Source organism: Eublepharis macularius, chromosome 4 (genome assembly GCF_028583425.1).
Source record: "Eublepharis macularius isolate TG4126 chromosome 4, MPM_Emac_v1.0, whole genome shotgun sequence".
NCBI classification, from domain to species: domain Eukaryota; kingdom Metazoa; phylum Chordata; class Lepidosauria; order Squamata; family Eublepharidae; genus Eublepharis; species Eublepharis macularius.
This window is the reverse complement of record NC_072793.1, coordinates 151909088-151932243: the sequence shown is the minus strand read 5'-3', so window position 1 is coordinate 151932243 and position 23156 is coordinate 151909088. Positions and strand designations below refer to the sequence as shown.

At 41.7% G+C, this 23156-nt stretch overlaps 1 protein-coding gene across 1 annotated transcript; it reads left to right on the top strand.

Annotated features, from left to right (window-relative positions):
* Positions 1–1578: 1578 nt before the first annotated feature.
* LOC129328918 (monoacylglycerol lipase ABHD6-like) lies at positions 1579–21855 on the top strand. Its single transcript, XM_054978244.1, has 9 exons — positions 1579–1618; positions 9026–9160; positions 10335–10491; positions 12041–12154; positions 13694–13826; positions 14485–14642; positions 18400–18454; positions 19991–20091; positions 21538–21855. Exons 2-9 carry the CDS (start codon positions 9051–9053, stop codon positions 21709–21711), a joined length of 1002 nt encoding a protein of 333 aa, XP_054834219.1. The 5' UTR covers positions 1579–1618; positions 9026–9050; the 3' UTR covers positions 21712–21855.
* Positions 21856–23156: the final 1301 nt, after the last annotated feature.

Below are 23156 nucleotides of genomic sequence, written 5' to 3'. Positions count from 1 at the left end.
CATTGACCGTGGTATCATGCTGCGGTGGTTGGAGGGGCTGGGAGTGGGGGGCACTGTGTTGCGATGGTTCTCCTCCTTCCTCTCTGACTGCTTGCAGTTTGTGCTGACAGGGGGGCAGAGGTCGACCCGGAGGCACCTCACTTGTGGGGTGCCGCAGGGGTCAGTCCTCTCGCCCCTTCTGTTTAACATCTATGTGAAGCCGCTGGGTGAGATCATCCGTGGTTTTGGGGTAAAGTACCATCAGTATGCTGATGATACTCAGTTGTACATCTCTACCCTGGATCACCCCAATGATGCCCTTAACGTGATGTCCCGGTGCCTGGAGGCCGTGCGGATCTGGATGGGGAGAAGCAGGCTCAGACTCAACCCTTCCAAGACCGAGTGGCTGTGGTTTCTGGTGCCCCGTTATAGCCAGCTAGTCTCATCGCTGACTATCGGGGGTGAGATTTTGGCCCCCACAGAGAGGGTTCGCAACTTGGGTGTCCTCCTGGATGCGCGGCTGTCATTAGAAGATCATGTGTCGGCTGTGGCCAGGGGGGCTTTTTATCAGGTTCGCCTGGTTCACCAGTTGCGTCCTTTTCTGGATCGGGACGCCTTGCGCACAGTCACCCATGCCCTCGTTTCCTCCCGTCTGGACTACTGTAACGCTCTCTATATGGGGCTTCCCTTGAGGACCTCCCGGAGGCTGCAATTAGTGCAGAATGTGGCCGCGCGGGTGATTATGGGAGCGACACGGTGCACCCATGTAACACCTCTCCTGCGCAAGCTACACTGGCTTCCGGTGGTCTTCCGGGTGCGCTTCAAGGTGCTGGTTACCATCTTCAGAGCGTTCCACGGCTTAGGGCCTAGGTATTTACGAGATTGCTTGCTGCTACCGATAGCCTCCCACAGGCCAGTACGCTCCCACAGAGAGGGCCTCCTCAGGGTGCCGTCGGTCAAACAATGTCGGCTGGTGACCCCCAGGGGGAGAGCCTTCTCTGTCGGGGCACCTGCCCTCTGGAATGAATTGCCCCCGGAGATACGTATGGTCCCTGACCTACACACCTTTCGCCGTGACCTTAAGACATTATTGTTCCAACAAGCGGGGCTGGCCTAAATGTGTTTTAAGTGAATTGTCCTGTTTTTAGTTAAATTATTTAATATGTTTATATTATATATTCTTATTGTTTTATATTTGTATGTTTTACTTTTGCTGTACACCGCCCTGAGTCCTTCGGGAGATGGGCGGTATAAAAATTCAATTAAAGTAAAGTAAATTAAAGTAAAGTACATCAGTAGATGAGAAGTCGTTTCATCGCAACAATCTTTGCCAATTATCCCATGAAAGAACTTCCTGTTTTCATATATGGAAGTGATACATTGTAATTCTATTTTTATACGTCTACAACTTTTAGTCCTGCCCTAATAATCACAACGTTGCACGTAATCTGCAGATAATACCTTAGCTCAAGTGGAGAGATGCTATTATCTCCAATCAGAAATAGCTGTTGTCATTTCAGTGATGTTAGGGGGTTGATAAAGTTTGATCAGCCATAGCAGATCTTTGATACATATATAAGCACACCAGTTGCCCATCTGCATGAATGCGACAGCACTCATTGAAGAGCAACAGGTACAGGTAAGCAATTTTGATGTTCTTTTAAATTGAGTGGGGAACAGATAATTTTTGTTAAAAAAAAATTTAAAAAATCTTTCTACAAACCTGAGAATAGTCCCAGGTTTGCAGAAAATTCTGAATTCTAAAAATAAAATAAAATGAGGTTCATTTTTAAAAATGTATTAAACAGGTTACAGATATATACAAAAGATACCAATAATTGTAAAATACATTATCAACCTAAGTCCCCTCATCTTGCCTCCATAGACTTATAAACCCCTTCACCATCAACTGACAATATTGATAACATTTCCAGTTATATAATTGTTAGTTCCATTCTTTGTATTGCTCTTGACCAAAAAAGATCTATACTATAAATATCTCTATTTTTCTAATGTAGTTTATTTCACTAAAGTATAGATCTCCTTTATTTTCAACAACCAATCTCGTCGTCTAGGAATATTTTTTTGTTTCCATTGCCTGGCAAAAACCAGCATGGCAGCTGTAATCATATGTAAGGCGGCCATTTGCTGATGTTTAGATAAATCAGGTAAATAAATTCAGCACATTTGTTCTTCCAATTCTTTTTATATAAAACTATATAAAATTATATAATTTATATAATTTTCACCCCTTGCTTCCAATAACTGGAGACGTGTACATGCCCACCACATTTGAAAAAAAATGAGCCTTATCTTCTTTATAGAACCAGCATATACAGGTACCGGTCTTATAAATCTTTGTCAGTCTTAAAGGAGCTGAATGTCACCTGTAAATCATTTTCTACAATTTTTTTTCTAAAAGAGAGGCAAACTATGAAGGAAATACCATAAGTGAAAATAAATTTCCATGCTGAATCATCTGTTTCCTATATTTTTTCCCACCTATTGCGAAAGGTTTGATCAGGTTGGAGTCATTTTCAATAAACAAGAATACATACTAGAAATAATACCTTTATCATCTGCTAAAAGCAATTCCTCAAACTCTTTTATGGGCCTTAAAATAACTCTTTTTTGTATCAATTTGCATAGGTACCTTCTAACGTGGAAATGAGAACAGATAATATTTTAATGATGTTCCAAAACTTAGAGTCAAACCAGATAAAGAAAATTTCAGAGAGGATGCTGGCATAGTCTTTTGCAGCAGAAATAAAAGCTAACAATATTTTAGTCAAGCATCTGAGGTTGGTTCTAGTCCATAAAAACTTTTGCTAGAATAATTTTTGGTTAGTCTAGGGTGTTACAAGACTCATTTAGCTGCATAAAACTACATCTCTGGGATTTGTTATCATAAAGGACATCATAGTTTTCTGTATGAAGTGCAACTCTATCCACATCATAAAGACACTTATGAAGATAAGGAGTCAGGTCTGTTTCCATCTAAGTGCAAACAACTACACGACATGCCAGGGAACTGAAAATGAAAAATCTACTATTATCTATTTTCCACGCCAGTGATGGTTGTAGTGGCAGTTTCAACCCAAGAACCTGAAAACAGCGATCTGTTAAAAACCTTTTATTTGAGAATAGAGTAAGCTTCAGAATAAACAAGAATTCACAAAGAGACAGCTATACAGAAAGATACACAGAGATGCACGGTTTCACAGCTGTGGACTAACAGCTCTATCAGCCCTAGGAAGCTGACAACAAGTTGTCAGTGTAACATTCTTTATGAATAACTTTCTGGATCCAGGATGCAGTACAACATAAAATGAACTTTTATTAACTAGTTTTGTGTAGAGGTTACAAGTGGCAGGACTCTAATCTGGAACACCAGGTTTGATTCCTCACTCCTCCACTTCCCGACCTCTCTCAGTCCAACCCACATCACAGGGTGATTGTTATGGGGAAAATAATAACACACTTTGTAAACCACTCTGAGTGGGTGTTAAGTTGTCCTGAAGGACAGTATATTGTTTCTATTCATGTCTGTTGTCTGATGCAGTTGATCAGTGGTGAACTTTCCTGATTCAGATCTTGCTGTATCTGTAGCCAACTCTTTTTTCTCCTCCCCTTTAGGGATCAGTTGTAGATTTCTCCTGATTCTCCTGTAGATTTGCTCAGCATCAGTTATCACCTCATAGGATTGAGGAAACAACCAACCATAGCCTTTTGTTTCCATATATTTGTCATTGTTATATACACAGAGGGCTTTTTTCTGCAAGTGGTGAAACTCAGTGGATTGGCAGCACACGGGCCAACTCCCGGCAAGAGGTGGTGCCCCTGGTACCACATGCGGCAAAGCAGCTGGAGCAAGGGGGGATTTTAAAGTTTAAAACACCCTCCGCACGGGCATGGAGGGCAATATAAACTCCCCGCTTTTTAAAAGTTTAAATCGCCCTGATTGGTGAGTGCAATATAGGTGGCCTTAATTTTGATGATGAACTCTGGCCACTCTTTAGGCATCTCTCTTTAGATCCAACTGTCAATTTTGCTGGTGCATGCCTCTTTCAAATGGCTTTTAGGCTAAATCTGGTTATTCCAAATGGTCTACTACCGGATGATTACCCTGGCCAATTTACTTTTTGGTCAGGCCTAAAGCACTTGACTATTGATTATATTCTTATTTCTCAAGATCTTTATGATGAGCATATTGATTTCTCGATTGATGCAAGAACAGAAAGTGACCATTTACCTTTAGTCCTTAAAAGTCTTAGCCCATTGTGTCCCTTCAGGGACCATCCTTGCCCCAAAGTACCTGAGTCTGAACCCGCTAAACATACAGGGAGGACCAGACTGAAATGATCCTCTCATATTAAAGAGAATTTCTCTCTTTGGACTCAATCAGTTGATGGTCAGTTCTTCTCACATGTCTTAGCAACTAATACTGACAGGGAGATCTCTCCAGTTGACTATTATCATATATTAACTACCAAACTCCAGCCTTTGCTACCGATACTTGGAGGCCCATGGCAATAAAAAATGGTTTGACCAGGAGTGTACCCAAGCGAAATTGATGCTTAGAGAGTGTTTCAGGACATTTCAACAAAGCCCAAATTTAACTACTAAACTTGATTTACAATCTAAAAAGAAAAAATATAAGGAGCTGTTAAAAGCCAAAAAAAGAGCTGAGTGCTGACTCCCTTTTATGGCAATCCCTTATTAAGGCTACTAGAGAAAAAGATAATGTTAGTTTCCGGAAGATTACCTCCTATCTGCAAACCAAGAACTCTAATCCCTCTAACCACATTTCTGCAGAGGTTTGAGAAAAGTACTACAACACTACTATGGGAACAATACTATGTTGCACCTTCTGTTATTCTTCTAGATAACCAACACAATGGCCCCAAGTCTCTGAATCGGAAATGATTTTGTTAATTTTGAAACTGAAATCTGGAAAAGCTCCTGGAGGTGACTTTATAGTTGCTGAGCTCTTGAAATCACACATAAATTGGTGGACCCCAATTCTAGCAAATTTGTTCTCCTATATAGATACCTCAACTCAGATCTCCAAAGATTGGGGCCTGGCCATAATCATTCCCCTATTCAAAACGGGTAGTCCCTTGGATCCATTGAATTATAGGCCAATTAGTCTGCTGAACATGATCTGTAAATCATACACCAAACTTCTATGGTGAAAATTGTGGAATTGGCTAGACCAAAATAACCTACTTGAAATTGAACAGGTCGGCTTCATACCTGGTCGCTGTACTCTTGATCACTGCCTGGTCTTATTTTCAAATATGTGAAACATTGGAAGAATCCATTGTATGCGGCCTTTGTGGACCTCAAGGCAGCCTTTGATTCAGTATCTAGGGGGCGGCTTTGGGCCAAATTGGCTGACATGGGTATTGATAGAAGGCTGTTACTTCTGTTAATTAATTTACATAAAAATAACAGCCTTCAGATAAGACTTACACAAGAAAGCAATTTATCGAAAAGAATTCCGGTTCAAAAAGGAGTCAGGCAAGGTTGCCTTTTGGCCCCTTTTTTATTTAACATCTATGTCAACCACTTAATTACATGTCTTCATACAATTGATACTCATACGCCAGCACTTTCAAGCAGCAGAAAGATCTCAATCTTAATGTACGCTGATGATGCTGTAATCCCAAACAAGGGTTGGTCTTAAGCGAGCTTTAGTAAAATTTAGCGAGCAATGTGACACCGAACTACTAACTATCAATTTCACTAAAACTAAAATTGTCCGTTTCAGTAATTCATTTAGGAAGTACAACGGGACGGGGAGGGCGGTCTAGAAATAAATAAATAAATAAATAAATAAATAAATAAATAAATAAATAAATAAATAAAGGAAATGCCATAGAACAAGTCAGGAACTTCCAATATTTAGGTATCACCTTTTCTTATAATTCCAAATTTTCAAAGCATTTGTCTTCATCAGCTATTTAGGCAGAGAGAAGTGCAAATGCTATCCTTAGACTGTTTAGAAGGAAGGGTGCTGGCTTCTTCCCTATGGCCTTAAAAATCTATCAAGCAAAACCATTGGCCCAACTTCTATATGCCTCTCAGATCGGTCCCTTTGTCAACTTAAAGTCCCTCGAAATCATCCAGTCTAAAGTTCTTAGATCCCTATTTGGTGTACCTAAATGCACTTCCAATGTAATACTCAGGCAAGAGGCCAGTCTACACAGAGTAGAAGCAAATGTCTGGGAACAAGCAATACCACTCTGGCTAAAAATTCACTACAAGTCGAAGGGCCTAATACTTTTCCTTCTGGCCTCGGACCCCTATCCTATTTGGTCTACACAAATTCTTAATAAGATTAAACAGATAGTTTTAGTTCCAGAAGATCTCTTTCATGGAAGCCTACAAATGGCAAGAACTTCCATTACACAGAGACTTCTTGATATTGAATTACAAAATGAAGAAGCTCTACTACTCAAGAACTTCAAATGTCTAAAATCCAGCCCCAGTTTTACTGCTGCTCCTTACCTTTCCAACATCACTCATGAGCCTTACAGATGGGCATTCTCCTGAGCCCGATTTGAGGCACTTCCCTCTGCCGTATTGCAGAGTAAATTTGCTCGTGTGCCAATGCATGAATGCCTATGCCCATGCATGACCAACATGGTGGAATCGGTCACTCATGTTCTCTTATTCTGCAAACTATATCAAGAGGAACGGGCTTGCCTTATAATGCCTCTCTTGTCTAAATTCAACCCTTTGCAGTCCTATTTCAACTTTAGACCAGAAATTTTGCACAATTTCCTTTTAGAAGACACTCAGAGTTCAGTGACTTATTAGGAAACGCAGACTCCTTTTAGCTGAAAATGTGATATAATTGCTTTTGCAATTTTTTAAAAATCTCTTTTATCCTCATGGTTTTTATTTTATTAATTTTCCTATCATTAATGTTCTGATCTTATTGTTATGCCCAGAAATAATAACAAGAAACAATATACAACAAGAGATTGATTTTGTTTTACTGGAACTCTCCACTTGTTGTTGGACTGTTGCTTACAAGAACCTGTGAAAAAAGAATATGCTGAGTTGTTACAATGCACTTGCACTTTAACAATATACATGTGCAATGAATTTTTTGTAGCAGTCTGTAGCACCAGCACTTTATCAATTTCTGGTACCTGTAGTTTAGCAACTTTTTAAATGATATTGTATATGTGGACTGTAGTATTTGTTTTATGAACTGCTATTTTAGAACTATGTGTTTTACTGTGTAATGTGTTTTATGTATTAAATACACTGGTTCCAGTGTTGTCAGACACGTCACATGGTTTTTTGCTGATGTAATAACTTATCTCTTATCTCGGATTTGTTTTGTTTTACTAGCTTTTGCTGTAATCAATTACTTACTTTCATATATATATATATATATATATATATATATATATATATATATATATATATATATATATATATATATATATATATATATATATATATATATATATATATATATATATAAATCGCCCTCCCTTGCCAGTCAGCTGGAGGAAGGGAGGAAGATTTTAAAGTTCCTCCACGTTCCAGCTGAAAAAAAGCCGTGACACACACTTTCTTGTGGTTGCAAAGATTTAAGGAAGAGAGAAGGCTCAGGTGAACTTGAGGATGCATGGATGGGTCCCACATGGCTGCGCAGGCTAATTATAGGGCATAACATACCCTGGAGCAATGCTGACACCTTACTCCCCAAAACAATGGCTTAATAGCTTAATAGGTAAAAATATTGTTTGATGACCTGGTAACTACCGGATAGGGAGGCTATCAGATGTGCTGAACAGCCCTGATTAGGTAAGTGGGAGAGGAAAGGTGGAGGAAGGTGATGAGATTAGGCAGGGAGATGTTTCAGGACACCTTGCTCTCTCTACTGCTCTCCATGGGGGGGGGGCATCAATCAAACATTCTTCTTATGACTAGGCATGGGCATGAACAGAAAAAAATGAACATGGTGTTCGTTGTTCATTGCCATCCATGAAAAATGAACAACGAACATTGACAAACATGACCTGTTCATGAACATGTTCATTGTTCATTGTTCATGGGGGCCAGCAGGCTGTCCTCCAGCCATCAAGATCCCTACCACACCACTCCCAGAAACCTTACCTGAGCAGGCAGCAGGAAATGTACCAATAATAAATAACAGCTTGGCCCCAGAGCCTGGCAGCAGCCCTGGAACCTGAAGGGGTAGATCCCTATCCCACCACACACAAAGAAAATTGAAGCTCCAATGCACTCTCCCTGTCTCTCTCTCAAAATGCCAACAGCAACTCTCTCTCCCTCACTGTCTGCAAAACCAGAGCTGGGAGCCCCCCCTCCCCTGCTCTTTGCTTCCTTGTAACAAATTTGGAGCTCCACATTTGGAAGGAAGACCTGCCTATCAAGTTAAATTGAGCTTAGATTGGGGTTTCCAAGGCAACAGCAGGAGTTCAGACAGAGTTCAGGCAGTTCCTGCCTCCAGTTGCCAAGGGAATTGATTGCAGGTGCCAGACTGTCTGGCTTGATGAACAGCAACAACGAGGCTTGCAACAACCACCTGTTCGTTTAGAGTTCATTTCGAATGGGGCCTCGTGAACAGCTTGTTCGCGAACAGCTGATTGGGCTGTTCATGGCTTTTTAAAGTTCGTATTGCTGTTCATGCCCATCTCTACTTATGACTCATGGCTTGGTAACTTTCCAGTTTCCAGGCCAGCTGGCATCCGTTCTGCCTGGGGTCAGGCAGTGTCTAGGATTCATTGCAAGGGGCTTATGATATTCCATATCCATAAACTGCCCATTCAGTGTGAGGGAGGTGTCTGACTGCTAACACTAGAGAGGTGTAGTGTCACTTCTGAGAAAAACCCAGAAGTTGCTGATGACTTTTTAAAAAATTCCCCCACTATTTGCTGGACTGCTGGCACCCCCAAACAGGCTTATGGCAAATCTAGGCTGGGTTTGTAAACCGCTATTGTCCTGCATGCTGCCGCTTCTCTGTAATCATCATTGTCTGTTTGCTTTTTACTACATGCAGACTCGAATGAACTTAACAAGCAAGCATGGACTTCATTTTGTTTCAACTGCTTCTGATATTCCCAGGCATTTTATTGATTATTTTCCTCACAGTCTACTTTCTGCAGCCTTCAGCACTGATTAGATTTTTGATATGGTAAGTGGTTATCTAGGATAGTATCTGGGAAATTTTCCAGGCATTGACAGGCTGAAAGCACGTTCATAAAGCAGAGTGCTACAGATATGTCATGTATATGTGAATATTGTTCTATGTCCTAAACTGTGGGCAGTGCTATAATTTTTTTTTTTTGCCAGGATGAATTTTCTTTATTTAAACTATAAACAGTAAACATAAAAACCATAAACAGTAAACATAAAAAACAAAAAACACAGCATTCTAAAGGGACTATGCTAACAATATATATAAAGAGGAAGACCTAAAATGAGATGGCTTGACTCAATAAAAGAAGCCACATCCTCCAGTTTGCAGGATCTGAGCAAGTCTGTTAATGATAGGACATTTTGGAAATCTTTCATTCATAGGATCACCATAGGTCGGAGGCGACTTGATGGAACATAACACACAGTGGCTCCCCAGAATCTCAAGTAGAGATCTTTCACATCACCTACTAACTATCTGATACTTTTAACTAGAGATGCTACTCAGATTTGTCCCTGTGCTAAGCCTGTCATATCAGAGTATCTCCTACAAGTGTACAGCCATAACACAAGACAAGATGTATACACCTGACCTGACATATACACAACTCCCCATTTTGGGACAGTAAATGAAAGTTGTAATTATGTCCTTCCCAGCTTTCTAATATGGAATTAAAATTATAATTTTTGAAGGGTATCCCCCCTAGTTCACATGGCTGAGTAGTTCCAAAGAGCTATTGGATGAAAGTTATGGCCATTTACGTAATCAAGTTTTAGTAATCAATGCACTTTTGTATTTTTGTGAAATTTTTATAGTGGCATCTGCTTAACTGCATAGTTTGTAGGGTAATTTTTCTTGTAATGTGTCCTGACCTCTGAGGACAAGCAGGTCAGATTTTTTTTAAACAAATGAATAAGTAAATGCTGCAAGTGAACGCCAGGGCCAGTTTCAAGGGCAGAGGGGGAGAGAGAGGGAGAGAGAGCTTGGGACAGCAAAATGCTCTGAACCTATTCCAGTTGGGACTCCTATAACTGATTACCCTCCACAGGAAATTAGATATCAGGGAGAAGATCTCTAATTTATTGTAATAGTTTTGTGAATGATAATGAGCACAAAAAAACGATGACTGTGATGAAATCTTGTTCATTTATCTTGTCCTTTTTGGTGTTAGGGCTGTGAAAAATATAAATGGCTTGCAAGTGAGATATGCTGAACATAATGGCTACAAGTTCTGTTACTTGTCCCGTGGGAAACCCGGCGTTCAGCCTTCTGTCTTGATGCTTCATGGGTTTGCGCTCAACAAGGACATGTGGTTAATCACCCTCAAGGTAAGTTTATGGAGGCAGATAATGCTGTTGTTACTGAGGAACATTGTTGGGGTGCAAATGGACTAGGAAAGATTCACATAGGTAGCTAGTCAGACCCCTTTCTTCTACTTGCTTTCTCCACTACTTCAAAGACCTGTATACAGAGATGTTTAGAGCTGAAAGTTTCCTACCTGTTTGTGACTTCACCATACAAACACATTTTTAACCTTAATGATTAGACAGGAGAAGTTGGAAATGTGTACGTTGCTATTAGGGTTGCCTGGTATGCCCTGGCATTTTGTGGGTGTTGGGGTGTTTTGTGTCCATTCCTAAAGAATCGTCCTTGGTGCAACACCTTCATTTCCAGGTCACACAGGAAAAGACATCACCACAGGGTGCCTTAGAGCACATGCCCCTTATTTCTCGGGCCTGCCTCCTCCCACCAATCAGCTGGTTATCAGCGGGCAGAGGCAGGGGTCACTGGGAGATTGGCGAGGCCCTGGCATTCCTTCCTAGATGCTATATCTTATGATGCTTCAGCAACCAACAGGTAGCAGTCCTAGTTGTGGTGATGGGGAACAGTTCCTGTTCTTACCTGGGTATTATTGATTTACCTCAGCCTTGTTGCTCATCTGCTGCTATGGCCACACTCTTCTCTTCTCTTCAGCTTTGACATTAAACTGCATTATGAAAAGTTACCAGAAGAGAACACCGGAATTTATTATTGCAGCTCTAATTATATCATTACGAATGTATATATGTGTGCGTGATCACATTCTTAATAATATATGTAGGGCCGGTTCCAGCATCGCAGGCACCTGAGGCAGCTTAGTGCTGCCTGGCACATGCACGGGGGGGGGGGGGCTTCCAGCCCTCCCATTCAGTTGCTCTGTGGGCCAGTCACAGCCGGCCACCCTGGCCACCGGCTGCGCCTGGCCCTCAGAGCAACTGAACAGGAGGTTGCCCGCTCAGCTGCCCCATGCTGCCACCGCCAGCACGTGCTCCTGGCCACTGGCGGCAGTGGCGGCAGCTCTGTAGCACACTCCCCTGCCCCTGGGCTGGTGCCCCTCCAGAGTCTTAGCACCCTGAGGCGGCGGCCTCACCGGCCTTAATGGGTGGGCCGGCCCTGAATATATGCATCCTGTCAGGGCCGCTGAGAGCCACAATGGACCTCTGGACAAAAAATCCATATAGCCTCCCCCATTTGAGCCTCAACTAAAACAAATATCATAACAAAATAAGTTTTCTGCTACTGTGAACAGAATAATAATTGCAACAGGATATGGTGCAACCTCCCACCTCTCCCAAACAATAAACCAGGAGCAAGCAGAATCAGAAAGACTTTCCAGCCAAGTGCCTATCCAGAACACTGAAGCACACCATCAATTAAATATAGGTTAGGTACAAGTTACTTGGCAATAAGCCCCATTGAATAAAGTGAGACATCAGTCTCTCCAAATGAGAGAGGCAGTGTAAAATGTTCCAAAAGGGATATGATAATGAGGTCGATATGTATTGTCTCTGCTTTCACTTCTTGAAATCCCCATTTCTGGCTTTTTTCCCCCTTAAGAATTTTCCTAAAAACATCCATGTGATTGCTGTTGATATGCCTGGTCATGGGGATACCACTTGCTTGCCTGCAGATAGCTACACAGCGTTTGATCAAGTTAAAAGGATACACCAGGTAAGGACTCTCTCCTGATCAGCGATCCCCAACATGGTGCTCATGTGCATTATGGCATCCACTGATGGGTTTCTTGGTGCCCATTTGCTTCATCCCCAAAGCATCTCTTCTGCTAACAGATAGCTAGTGCTGACTTTCTTCTACCACGTTGTAGCAGGAGGTGCTTCAAAAAAGCCCTGGAGAAGGCAACACCTGTGTCTGCAAGGAGCATGCATTCAGAAACTGCTGTCCTCATCATAGGATGATGCTTGGCTGGACTCTCCCAACATTTTGGCCCCAGTGCCTTGCAGCAGTCATTTTATGGTTGGACCTGATCTCCATGACAGCCATTTTATGGTATATGCTTCCCATGCTCAAAGTTCCAGAAGTGCCCACAGGCTCAATGAAATCATTGACCTCTGTTCTAGAGGTATTCGGATGTTTTCAAATTAGATTCTAATAAGAGTGCTTGATTTTTGGCCTCAAATTTTGCAGATCAGCTAAAGGTTGGAATTATTATGACTGTTGCTGCATGAACCATCATAAATGGACTGCTAAGAGGAACCCTGTTATACATTTTGGCAGTCATTTTTCAGCACTTATTTTTATTTATTTATTTTATTCAGTTTATTCCCCACCCTTCCCACAAGCGGGCTCAGGGTGGCTTCCAACAAAATATACAATTATAACATACAATAAAAACATTATAACTACTTGAACCAAATAACATGAGAAAAAGTCCAGGCGCCACTAAGCGAATCAGGCTACTTACCCTTAAGCCAGCCCCATGGGTCATGAAATCCCCTTTGAAGAAGCCATTTGTGTACCCAAGTGAGTTTAACAGCTGTCTCCCAGTAACAATTACCCCATTTCCAAGCCAGGCACTTAACAGCTATCTCCCAGTAGGAATTACGCCATTTCTGAACCAGGCATTTAAATGAATGATGGCTGGACATCTTCTCCAGAATATTTGGACCCAGTTGAATCTGGATTAATACCCAGTTTTAAAACTGAAGCTGCTTCAGCTACCTTATAAATAAATAACCGTTGCTGGTGACTTGCGTCAGGATGGAGTCCCTTTTGATTCTCCTGATCTGCTCAGAAGCTCATAATGCTATCTAGTGTGGTATCCTTCCTGGATGATTAGCTGAGATGAGTATCATTAAGCCCCTCACTCTGGTCCTTTTATCCTTATCTGGCTGATTGGTTCTAGAAGTTGGTCTGAAACTTTTTCCAGTGCCCTTCTTTGGGGGTCAAAATTACAAAGTTTTCTCCAAGTGGGATCCATCTTGAGAACTGTTCTAGTGTGAATAACAACAACTAGTATGTCTCATCGCCCATCCATCTTCTTACATGCCTATCTCAGGTATTCAGAGCCAAGGTGTTTCCTGTATTTACGGCTGCATGGAATAATGGCTCCTCACCTTAAAGTAAGATGGTTTTGGCCCCTACGCCCTGCTTGTAGGGCACCCTGTTTGAAGCAGGATGCTGGATGACATGGACTTGTTTGTGTGTTGCACCATGTCCTTATGTTTCCTTTGTTCATGATGCTTCCTTCAGTTTGTTGAATGTATTGGACTGAACGGAAAGCCTTTTCACCTGGTTGGCATCTCCATGGGTGGACTGGTTGCTGGGATTTATGCTGCTAACTATCCATCAGAAGTCTGCTGCCTGTCCCTCCTTTGTCCAGTTGGTGAGTGTCTAAATTCACTTAACTAAACTAATGCAGTTTTATCCCAGAATGTTCTAGCTGGGATATCTGGTCCAGTCTGCAGACTAATGGAACAGAGGTGTTCTGTTTATAATAAATAGGAACAGAGATTATTATGAAGTTATCATTTTATAGAGTCCATTGATGTATTACAGCGCATATCTCATCCTTACAATATCTCTAATAAAAGAATATCCTAAGGCATGTAATCAAGGCAGAATGCACAATTTTTAAAAAATGCAGTAAAGCTGGAGTACAAAATTGAAGAACAATGCAATGAAACAGTATAAGCACACAATAAACAATGCAATGAAAATTGCCTAACACTTTCACAGATATATTTCAGGTTATCAGCTTTTTCCTAACATAAATCTTGTGCCTTGTGACAAATAGAAGTCAAACAGGCAAGCTTAACTTTTATGGAAAAGTCAATTCCATAGTGTCAAAAGCTTCAGGTTTAGTTTGTTAATGCAGTTTTAAAAGTTAAAAAAGGGCTTCCAGGAAAAAGTCTGCAGCCATGAGTAACTCCTTCCACCTTTCCAATCTAGTCTCTACTTTCTTCTGGCACATGCAGAGCTCTCCCCTTCTTATAGCCACAGGTCAGATCCTTCTAAACTGTGCCTTTTCTCCTAATCCTTAGGCTTGAGATGTCCAACAGAAACAGAGATCATGAAGCGTTTGAAGGTGCTGTGTAAAAATCGTGCCACTGACAACGTTCTTTTTATTCCCTTGACTATCCAACAAGGAAAAGACTTGCTCAGAGATGGTATATACAATCACATCAAATTACCTAAACAGGTGAAAAAGTGAAAAGTGCCACTAAAAACTGAGATGAGGAAGAATGTAATGTGCTTGTGCTCAAGAACGTAATCCTTATGCTCAAATTTGCATGATAAAGTTATAAAGATCAAACAGACATGAAGTTACTATGCTCTATTGTTTTGATAGCATATGTCAATATAGAACATTTTTACAGTTCTTTGAGTTTATTATCTCTGAGATCTTCATGCCAATTTCCACTAACAGAAGGAGAGGCAATTTTTGCTTATTCCCCCATTCCAAAGAATGTTAGCAGGCAACAAACTATGACCAACCAGGTCATAGTTTTCTATAAAGATGTTGTGATGGGCTTTTTTTACAGTACTGCTATTGGATTAGTTTTTATTTATTTTATTAAGGTATTTGTGTTACACAATACATCAAAAACTTTAATGTGAATGATGAACACTAAAACATAGAAAGCAATCTTTTTTATTTACTCCATTTAAAATCCTCCTTATTTGCTGAGACTCAAGGCAGATTACAAAACATAAAAAATTAATTTGAACAGCAGAGACCTCTAGTAAACAATGGTGTAGGACTGGAATCACAAAACTGGAAAACAATGCAAACAAAAAACTTGTCTAAGACAAGAACAATAAAACATGAACAAAACCCATGAAATACCTTTTATGGAACCAACCAAATTAGCACAAATAGAAGATATTACATGGATTTTCTTCCTGGTTTATGGATTTTGCATGGACCAATAAGGCTGTGCAGCTTTTTCTAAGCCTAAGACATGACATATAATGCAGAAAGTGGGTTACAAAAGTAGAACACAATTCAGTAAAAGGTGATACATACAATAAATGGTGGTAAACTATCCTATCCCTTACAAAAGGGATCTCCTGAGCTGTTCTATTACACTACAATTCTAATCACTTGATAAAAATGCCCTTTTGAACATTTCTGTTTCGTACCTTGTGTGAAACAACAGAAGCGTTGGAGCCTTCTTGTCCTCCTCAGGCAGGCAATTTTACAGTATCAGATATCCTGTGAAAATGTCATAATCCAGTTAAAAGCAATCACTGTAGAATTTCTCACAATCCCACAGAAGCAAAAAGTTTGTTTAGAAAACTTTACACTGTCTCCAAATTCTAAGCAGACAGGTGTCTTTTTTCTTTTCTATGTGGTATAAGTTCCAGAGGATAGGTGCCATTATTAAATACCTCTCATTCTTTACTGTCATAATATTAACATGACAAAGATGGGCAGCCAAATTCTATACTCGTTGATGCTTCTGCGTTTTCTTCTAGTGGAGCCCCTTGCAGAGTGCATTGCTGTAGTCAAATTGGGAGGCTATTGATGTACCTGATCAGAGCTATCTAGCATATGTTTCTGTGCAAGATGCAGATGGGAAAAAGTATTTCTAATGGCTATCATAATCTTGTTTGTCAAAAAGTCCTGTGTGTAAAAGGACCCTGTCCAAGACATGTTATCTGTATTGACAGAGGCACCACAACACTACCCATATAAAAAGTGTCCATCTTTTCCAAGACTGCTGCGGTCCTTGTCAGCATCTCTTCTAACTTGATTAAATTTTAGCCTGTTTGCTATCATCATAGTGGCTTCAAGGCACTCATTTAAGACTGAGATGGCAGCTTCTGGTTGGTTTGGGAAACAGATATAGATGATTCAGGAGGGTAGCCATGTTGGTTGGCAATAGAACAGCAAGACTCGAGTCCAGTAGTGCCTTAAGGACTGACAAGATTTCCAGGGTGTTTATACGCAGGAAAAATATTGTTGGTCTTTAAGATGCTCCTGGACTTAAATCTTGGAGATAATGCTGTGATAATATCAGCTTATTGATAGCAGCCTGTTCCTTAGCTACAGATGGTCTTATTTGGTGGTTGCATATAGACATTACATTTTGTGATTAATGGATATTGTGAAATGTATGTCGAGTAGACATGGGCATGAACCAAAAAAATTAACGATCCAGAGGATCGTGGTTCGGTGCAGACCATGATCCCAAATTCCCGAACAGCAACGAACATCTCCCGTTCCCAAACTGAACTGTGGATCGTGGGTCGTGGAGGCGAAAGCGGAGGGGTGCCCCGCTGTTCCCTTCCCAGTGATACAGGAACGGTGGGTGATGCCAGCGGCCGCTGGGCCTGGCGGGCACGGGGAGGAGGCAGGTGGTCTTGCCACTTGCTGGCGGCACCCCCCATGTGCCCACCTGCCAGGCCAAAGTGGAGCACCTTGGTATTCCCACTGAGGGCAGGAACGTGGTTGAGGCTGGCAGCAGCCGAGCCTGGTGGGCTTCCATTGGGGTTTCCAGGGCGACAGAAGGAGGGCAAACAGAGCTCAGGCATTCCCCTGGCTCTGTTGACAGGGGAATAGATTGCTGGCACATGAGTGTCTGGATTCCTGAACGAAGCCCGAACACCACGATCCAGGCCTCTCCCAACCACTGGATCGTTGGCCATGGATGATCACGATCCGCTGGGTCACGATCGCGCGATTGCCATTTTCATGGGGTTTTGACGTTTGTAATGCGGTTCGTGCCCATTTCTAATGTCGAGCCTCTAACTGCCAGACTAGACATCTTCCATGAGCTTTTAATGAGTAAATGGCAGCTCAGGGCTGTCTAATTGGGATCAGGGCCAAGGCACAGGAAAGAGGGTTAAGCTATTCTCCCATTTTCCTCATATGGTGCCTCTGTACTTCCTCTATGGGGGAAATAGAAAGTACAGATTTTTAGGGGATGAGGGCATTAGAGGTTGGAAAAATAGTATGGAGGAATATATGGTATGGAGAAATTCATCTTTACAGGCTTAGTTGTGGGTAGCTGAGTGGCTTCATCACAGGACTCTAGAAACTGGGGCTGTCTGGGAAAGAACACCCAGAACCCAACAGCGTGCAACTTGCTCCTCAAGTTATTATTGGCTGCCTGTCCTTTCCCACTGTCACCACCTCCTCTGGCCAGGCACTTGGCTCTACGAGCTCTGAGTGCATGAGAAGAGAGGAGATGGCACCACTCCTCTCCTCCCCCAAATCCCCTCCCAAGAGTCTGTGACATGCAGCAAATCCTAGTGCAGCAGTCCTACTACTTTCACTTTATGTAAGGCTCTTTTGGAATAAGGAAGGCTCCCTGAATGAAGGAGAAAGGCTGCTTGCACAGCTCTGAGTCATGTGGAAGCTTAAAGGCTAAGGAGATTTTTGTTCCAGAAAAAGCTTTTGTAGATGAACAGTGAAATTCTAAGCAGAGTTACTTCAGACTAAGCCCACTGATTTCAATGGGCTTAGACTGGAGTAACTCTGCTTAGGATTTCACTGGAAAACCTACTTCTTCTGATTCACTGAGTGGATCCTCAATATGCTGGGATTTGCAGTGCAATCCTAAAAAGAGTTACTCCATTCTAAGCACATTGATTTCAATGGGCTTAGACTAGAATAACTCTGTTTAGGATTACTTTGTTTATTTATTAAGTGTCTGCATAGTGAGGATCCACTCAGTGCATCTGAAGAAGTTGTTTTTTAGTCTACAAAAGCTTTCGTTGGAATAAAAAAAATTCTTATGGTGCCTGAAGACCTCTGCTTATTTTTGCTACAGCAGATTAACGTGGCTACCCTACGGGAACTGTGAATGAACAAAGAGAGACAACATACTACTCCAGCTCAATAGCATCACATGCTGGTTCCTTATGAGAAATGTTACATTATTCATACTATGACCCCTTACTTCCATGCACTTTCTGTGATCTGAAACAGATTCCTCTTTTTCTCATAGATCATAAAAGGACTCATGGAAATGCGGGAGCCAAACAACAATTTTTTCTTAAAATGTAAGTGAGCACACAAAGTTCTTCACACTTAAGAGTCTTTGAACATGAGGCTCTGTCAGTTTCGCCTCCCCTTCTGGGAAGCGAAAATGAACTTTAAAAACCCACTCAGGAGAGATCTCTGCTGGCTCTCTGTACAGAGATGAAATTGACAGTCTTTTTAAACTAGACTTCCTGGCTAAGGTTGTGTCTCCCTACACTTGAGCGTCCTTGTGTAGGAGGTCATGTGTAGAGAGATTCTAAGAAGGACTGCTGAGTATATGAATTCAGGTTTACCTCTTGCAGAGAATAGAATCCCCATGATGTTTCATCCTGTGAAACTCCATCTCTGTAAGTCTCTTTGATTCCTTTCACACATACAGTATCTGTGCTGAACAGTATACTAAAAACAAACTGTCATGTATTTTTTAAAATGGAAGCTATCACAAATGGGAAAACCTGTTGTTGTTTTTCAAACATATTAGTGGTGATGCTGCCACCATCCTCAACCTGCTTATGACCCTGTGGTCCAACCAAGATGAAAGCCTACAGATGTCCCTTCTCTTTTAGTAATCCTTTTATCTATTAAAAGGAGGCATCATAGCTTTTGTGTGACATCTCCATCCATTTTTCTAGTTCTGATCCTCATCACAGACCTATCTGTGGTGTGCTTAGCAAGAAACAATATCCCTTACCTACTTAGAAAGAGGCAAAGTCTACTGGTCTTAACAAGCTTAGAAGAGGAATGTGGGCACAGGGAAGCCAGCAACAACTAAACAACCCAGGAAACAGGATGATTCTCGGGAAAGCAAAACCATTAGACTGTATCTTAACACCATATACTGAAAGACACGGAGTTAGCAGCACCAGCGTCACTGTAGCTTGCACATGCTTCTGCAGCCGGACAAGCTAGATGGATCACAAAGTGACACTCTACCACAAAGTGACACTCTGCCACCAGCATGAAGCCATGCATATCCCAGCACATAAGGGAAGCCTTAAAAACTCTTGCACTTAGAACAAGAAGTGGACTGAAGGGACACAAAAGCCTGCAGCAGAGACGACACTGACAGCTGAAAAGCAAGGAGGATGCTGAACATGGGCACTCCTTGCCAGAAAATACATTGATCTATATATTAGGTGCCCTGACCTGGATAGCTCAGGTGAGCCTGATCTCATCAGATCTTGGAAGCTAAACAGGATTGGCCTTGGTTTGTAATTGGATGGGAAACCTCCAACGAAGACCAGGGTTGCAGAGGCAGGCAATGGCAAACCACATCTGTTATTCTCTTGCCATGAAAATCCCACCAGGGTTCACTATGACTTGAGGGCACTCTCTACCAAATATATATGGTGGGATGAGTCATGATTGACTGTCTACAGAAGCTATGAGGGAGGAGGAAGAACAGAGGTGATGGGCTGGCTTGGGTGGCATTCTTGGATTTCAGTCATGGAGTAGGAGTCAGTTGGAGAAGGGGGACTTTCCTGTGGTACCTTCTGGTTCTGAATTTAATGGATATAAAAAGTAATGCCATGTCTGTTTTTTTTTTAATTGGGAAGGTTTCTTTGACATGTTCAGTGAGGAGTCTTTGTATAGCCTCCATGACCAAATGAGCAAGATCAGGGCTCCAACACAGGTCATCTGGGGAAAGGAGGACAAGGTAAGTACTCTATTTATATCTTTGGGGATGACACGAATTAGGATTTCTGTTGCATGTTTTTACAAGTTTTTTAATAAGCTTATTTAATTTATTCTAATTATATTAATGTAGGATTGAATGAGAAAATGCACAAGGTACAAAACTCAACATATTTTATGAATCTCCACATGTCCTAATGAAACTTGGATCTAAGCATCTTTCACCAGAAGTCTCACATTTCACTTGTTCTTGCATTTCCTTGTTCTAGTTCTCATAAGCTTTGAAATTAAAGGTTGCTGAGCACTGATTTCTTAATATCTTTGAAATTCTGAACACCATTTATAGACCACTTCCCTATGATGACAATTGTCCATGTATAATAATAATAATAACAGTCGATTTGTATACTGCCCAGGACAACTTAACGCCCACTCAGAGTGGTTTACAAAGTGTGTTATTATTATCCCCACAACAATAATCACTCTGTGAGGTGGGTGGGACTGAGAGAGCTCCGAGAAGCTGTGACTTACCCAAGGTCACCCAGCTGGCTTCAGCGGAGGAGTCAGAAATCAAACCCAGCTCTCCAGGTTAGAGTGCTGCTGCTCTTAACTACTACACCAAACTAGCTCTAGTAGTCATTGCCACTTTCAAATGGAGAGGCAATTGCAATGATAACAGAATGTACCCATGGCATTTTCCTTCATATTTTCCCTGCCTCAGCCCCCTGTAGCCACTTTTCACCCCGGCCCATGATCTAGTAACTGGTGATATTTAAAAAACCTGAAAAAAATATCTCTGGTGGATTGGGAAGGGTTGAAATGGCAGCCATGGGAGGCTGAGGCAAGGAAAATGGTGCCAATGTGTGTGTGAGGGAACCTTAACAAATGTGCAACTCCTAGTCCACAAAGCATACAAAGCCATTTTGACTACAGTCTTTTAAAAAACGATTTTAAGCAGGGCTTTTTTTCTGGGAAAAGAGGTGGTGGAACTCAGTGATGGAACTCATGACCGCACAATGATGTCACTTTGGGTCAGCTGGAACAAGGGAAGAATTTTTAAAAGTTTAAATCGCCCTCGACGAAAATGGTCACATGGCCGGTGGCCCCGCCCCCTGATCTCCAGACAGAGGGGAGTTTAGATTGCCCTCCACGCTGCTGCGCGGAGGGCAATCTAAACTCCCCTCTGTCTGGAAATCAGGGGGTGGGGCCATCGGCCATGTGACCATTTTCAAGAGGTGCTGGAACTCCGTTCCACTGTGTTCCCGCTGAAAAAAAGCCCTGATTTTAAGAAATCAAGATATGGAGAGATCACATCAAAGGAAGGGGAAAGCTAGAAAATGAGGAATTAGGGGAAGATGTGGTTGAATATTCCCAAAAGCTCCACTTGTGTTTGAATGCCAAACTGGAGCAAAAAGATCCAGTTGGAAGGGACCATGTAAATGTTATGTTTCATTTCTTTTTTGTACAGGTGCTGGATCCATCTGGAGCAGCAGTTTTAGCTGCAGGCATTCCTCATTCCCAAGTGCACATTCTGGAGAAATGTGGACATGCCATACTGATAGATTCCCCCAAGAAATCTGCAGAGCTTATGGTGGACTTCCATACTTCAGTTTCTTATGTGGAGAATAAGAAATTGGCATAAATTAAAAATCAAACACTTAGAATATTTTTCTCTTGTAATCATCATGGATACAAAAGTACTTCCTTGTGTCTTTATTTCTATCCAGGAGAGCTTATGTTACAGTAAACATATTATCTTTAAGTCCCACGAGACTCCTTTTTAATACCAAAGAAAGTTATTAGAGGCTGGATGAATATTTGTCAAAGATGCTTTAGGTTCATCCTGCATTGGGCAAGGGGTAGGACTAGAAGGTCTGTATGGCCCCTTCCAACTCTGTGATTCTGTGATTAATTTTGGAACAATCTGAATTATTATACAAATTTAAGAAGAATGATAAGCTAATGTTTCATGAAATCCCTACTAATATTTTCCTGAAGACTTCCTATTTTCATTTCTGCTGATTATCATAAGGTTATAAATAGGCTCTCATCACCCGAGATTCTGACATACACTCCACGGCTGTGCTTTCCAAGCTGCATTCAGAGGCTTTCATACTCTTTGAAAAATCATCTTCGATTAGATCATCAGTAAAGCTGGGTGTAGGGCCAACATCCAGGTGAGGCCTGGAAAGTTCAGGAACTAAAACTGGTCAGCAGACTACAGTGATCAGTTCTCCTGGAGAAAACGGCTGTTTTGGAGGGCAGACTACATGGCATTATACCCCACTGAGGTCTCTCTCCAATCCCTGCCTCCCCAGGCTTTACCCCCAAATCTCCAGGAATTTCTCAATCCAGGGTGGAGTGCCTTGGTCTAACTACTTGTTATACTTTCCCCTGTCCTATCTTGACCTAGGATCTAATTGACAAATGAGGCCTGCGAGTTCAAAGCCCAGGCAAGTGTAGGCTTGTTTGGATCAGAAGTGTGGCATGTAGAGGAAGGGGTTTTAAGTTTCTCCCAACACCATTTTTCCTGTCTGAAATGGCCCCAGGGATCTGCTATTTGGCCCCTTGGGGAAACAGCAAGTACTGATGGGCTGCAAGTGTACTGCAGGTAAGTTTCCCCCATGTGGCAAATAGTGGCTCCTGGGAACATCTCATGCTGGGAAAATGGTGCATGCGGGAAGGCTTAAGCCCTCTCTCCATATCCCCAAATCCTCTGCAACACATAGACACAGCGTGGCAAATACATTGATGTGGAAAGTCTGAAAAGCACTGGTCTAGTGGATATAGAATCTGAATATCATTTCAAAGTGGCACAAGGGTCACTGAATATCCTTCCAAAGTGTTTTCAACTACAAGCCAACATTATGAAGCATCATCACCTGAGGAAGTGAGCTGTGACTCATGAAAGCTCAAACCCTACCACAAATTTTCTTCATCTTATAGGTGCTACTGGATTCTTGCTCTTTTCTACTGCTACAGACAGACTAACTCGGCTACCCATCTTGATCTAAGCTAACATTATATTCCTATCAGATTTGAAAGTTGCAATATCCGTTTTATGCAATTAAGTCACATTGAAGCACC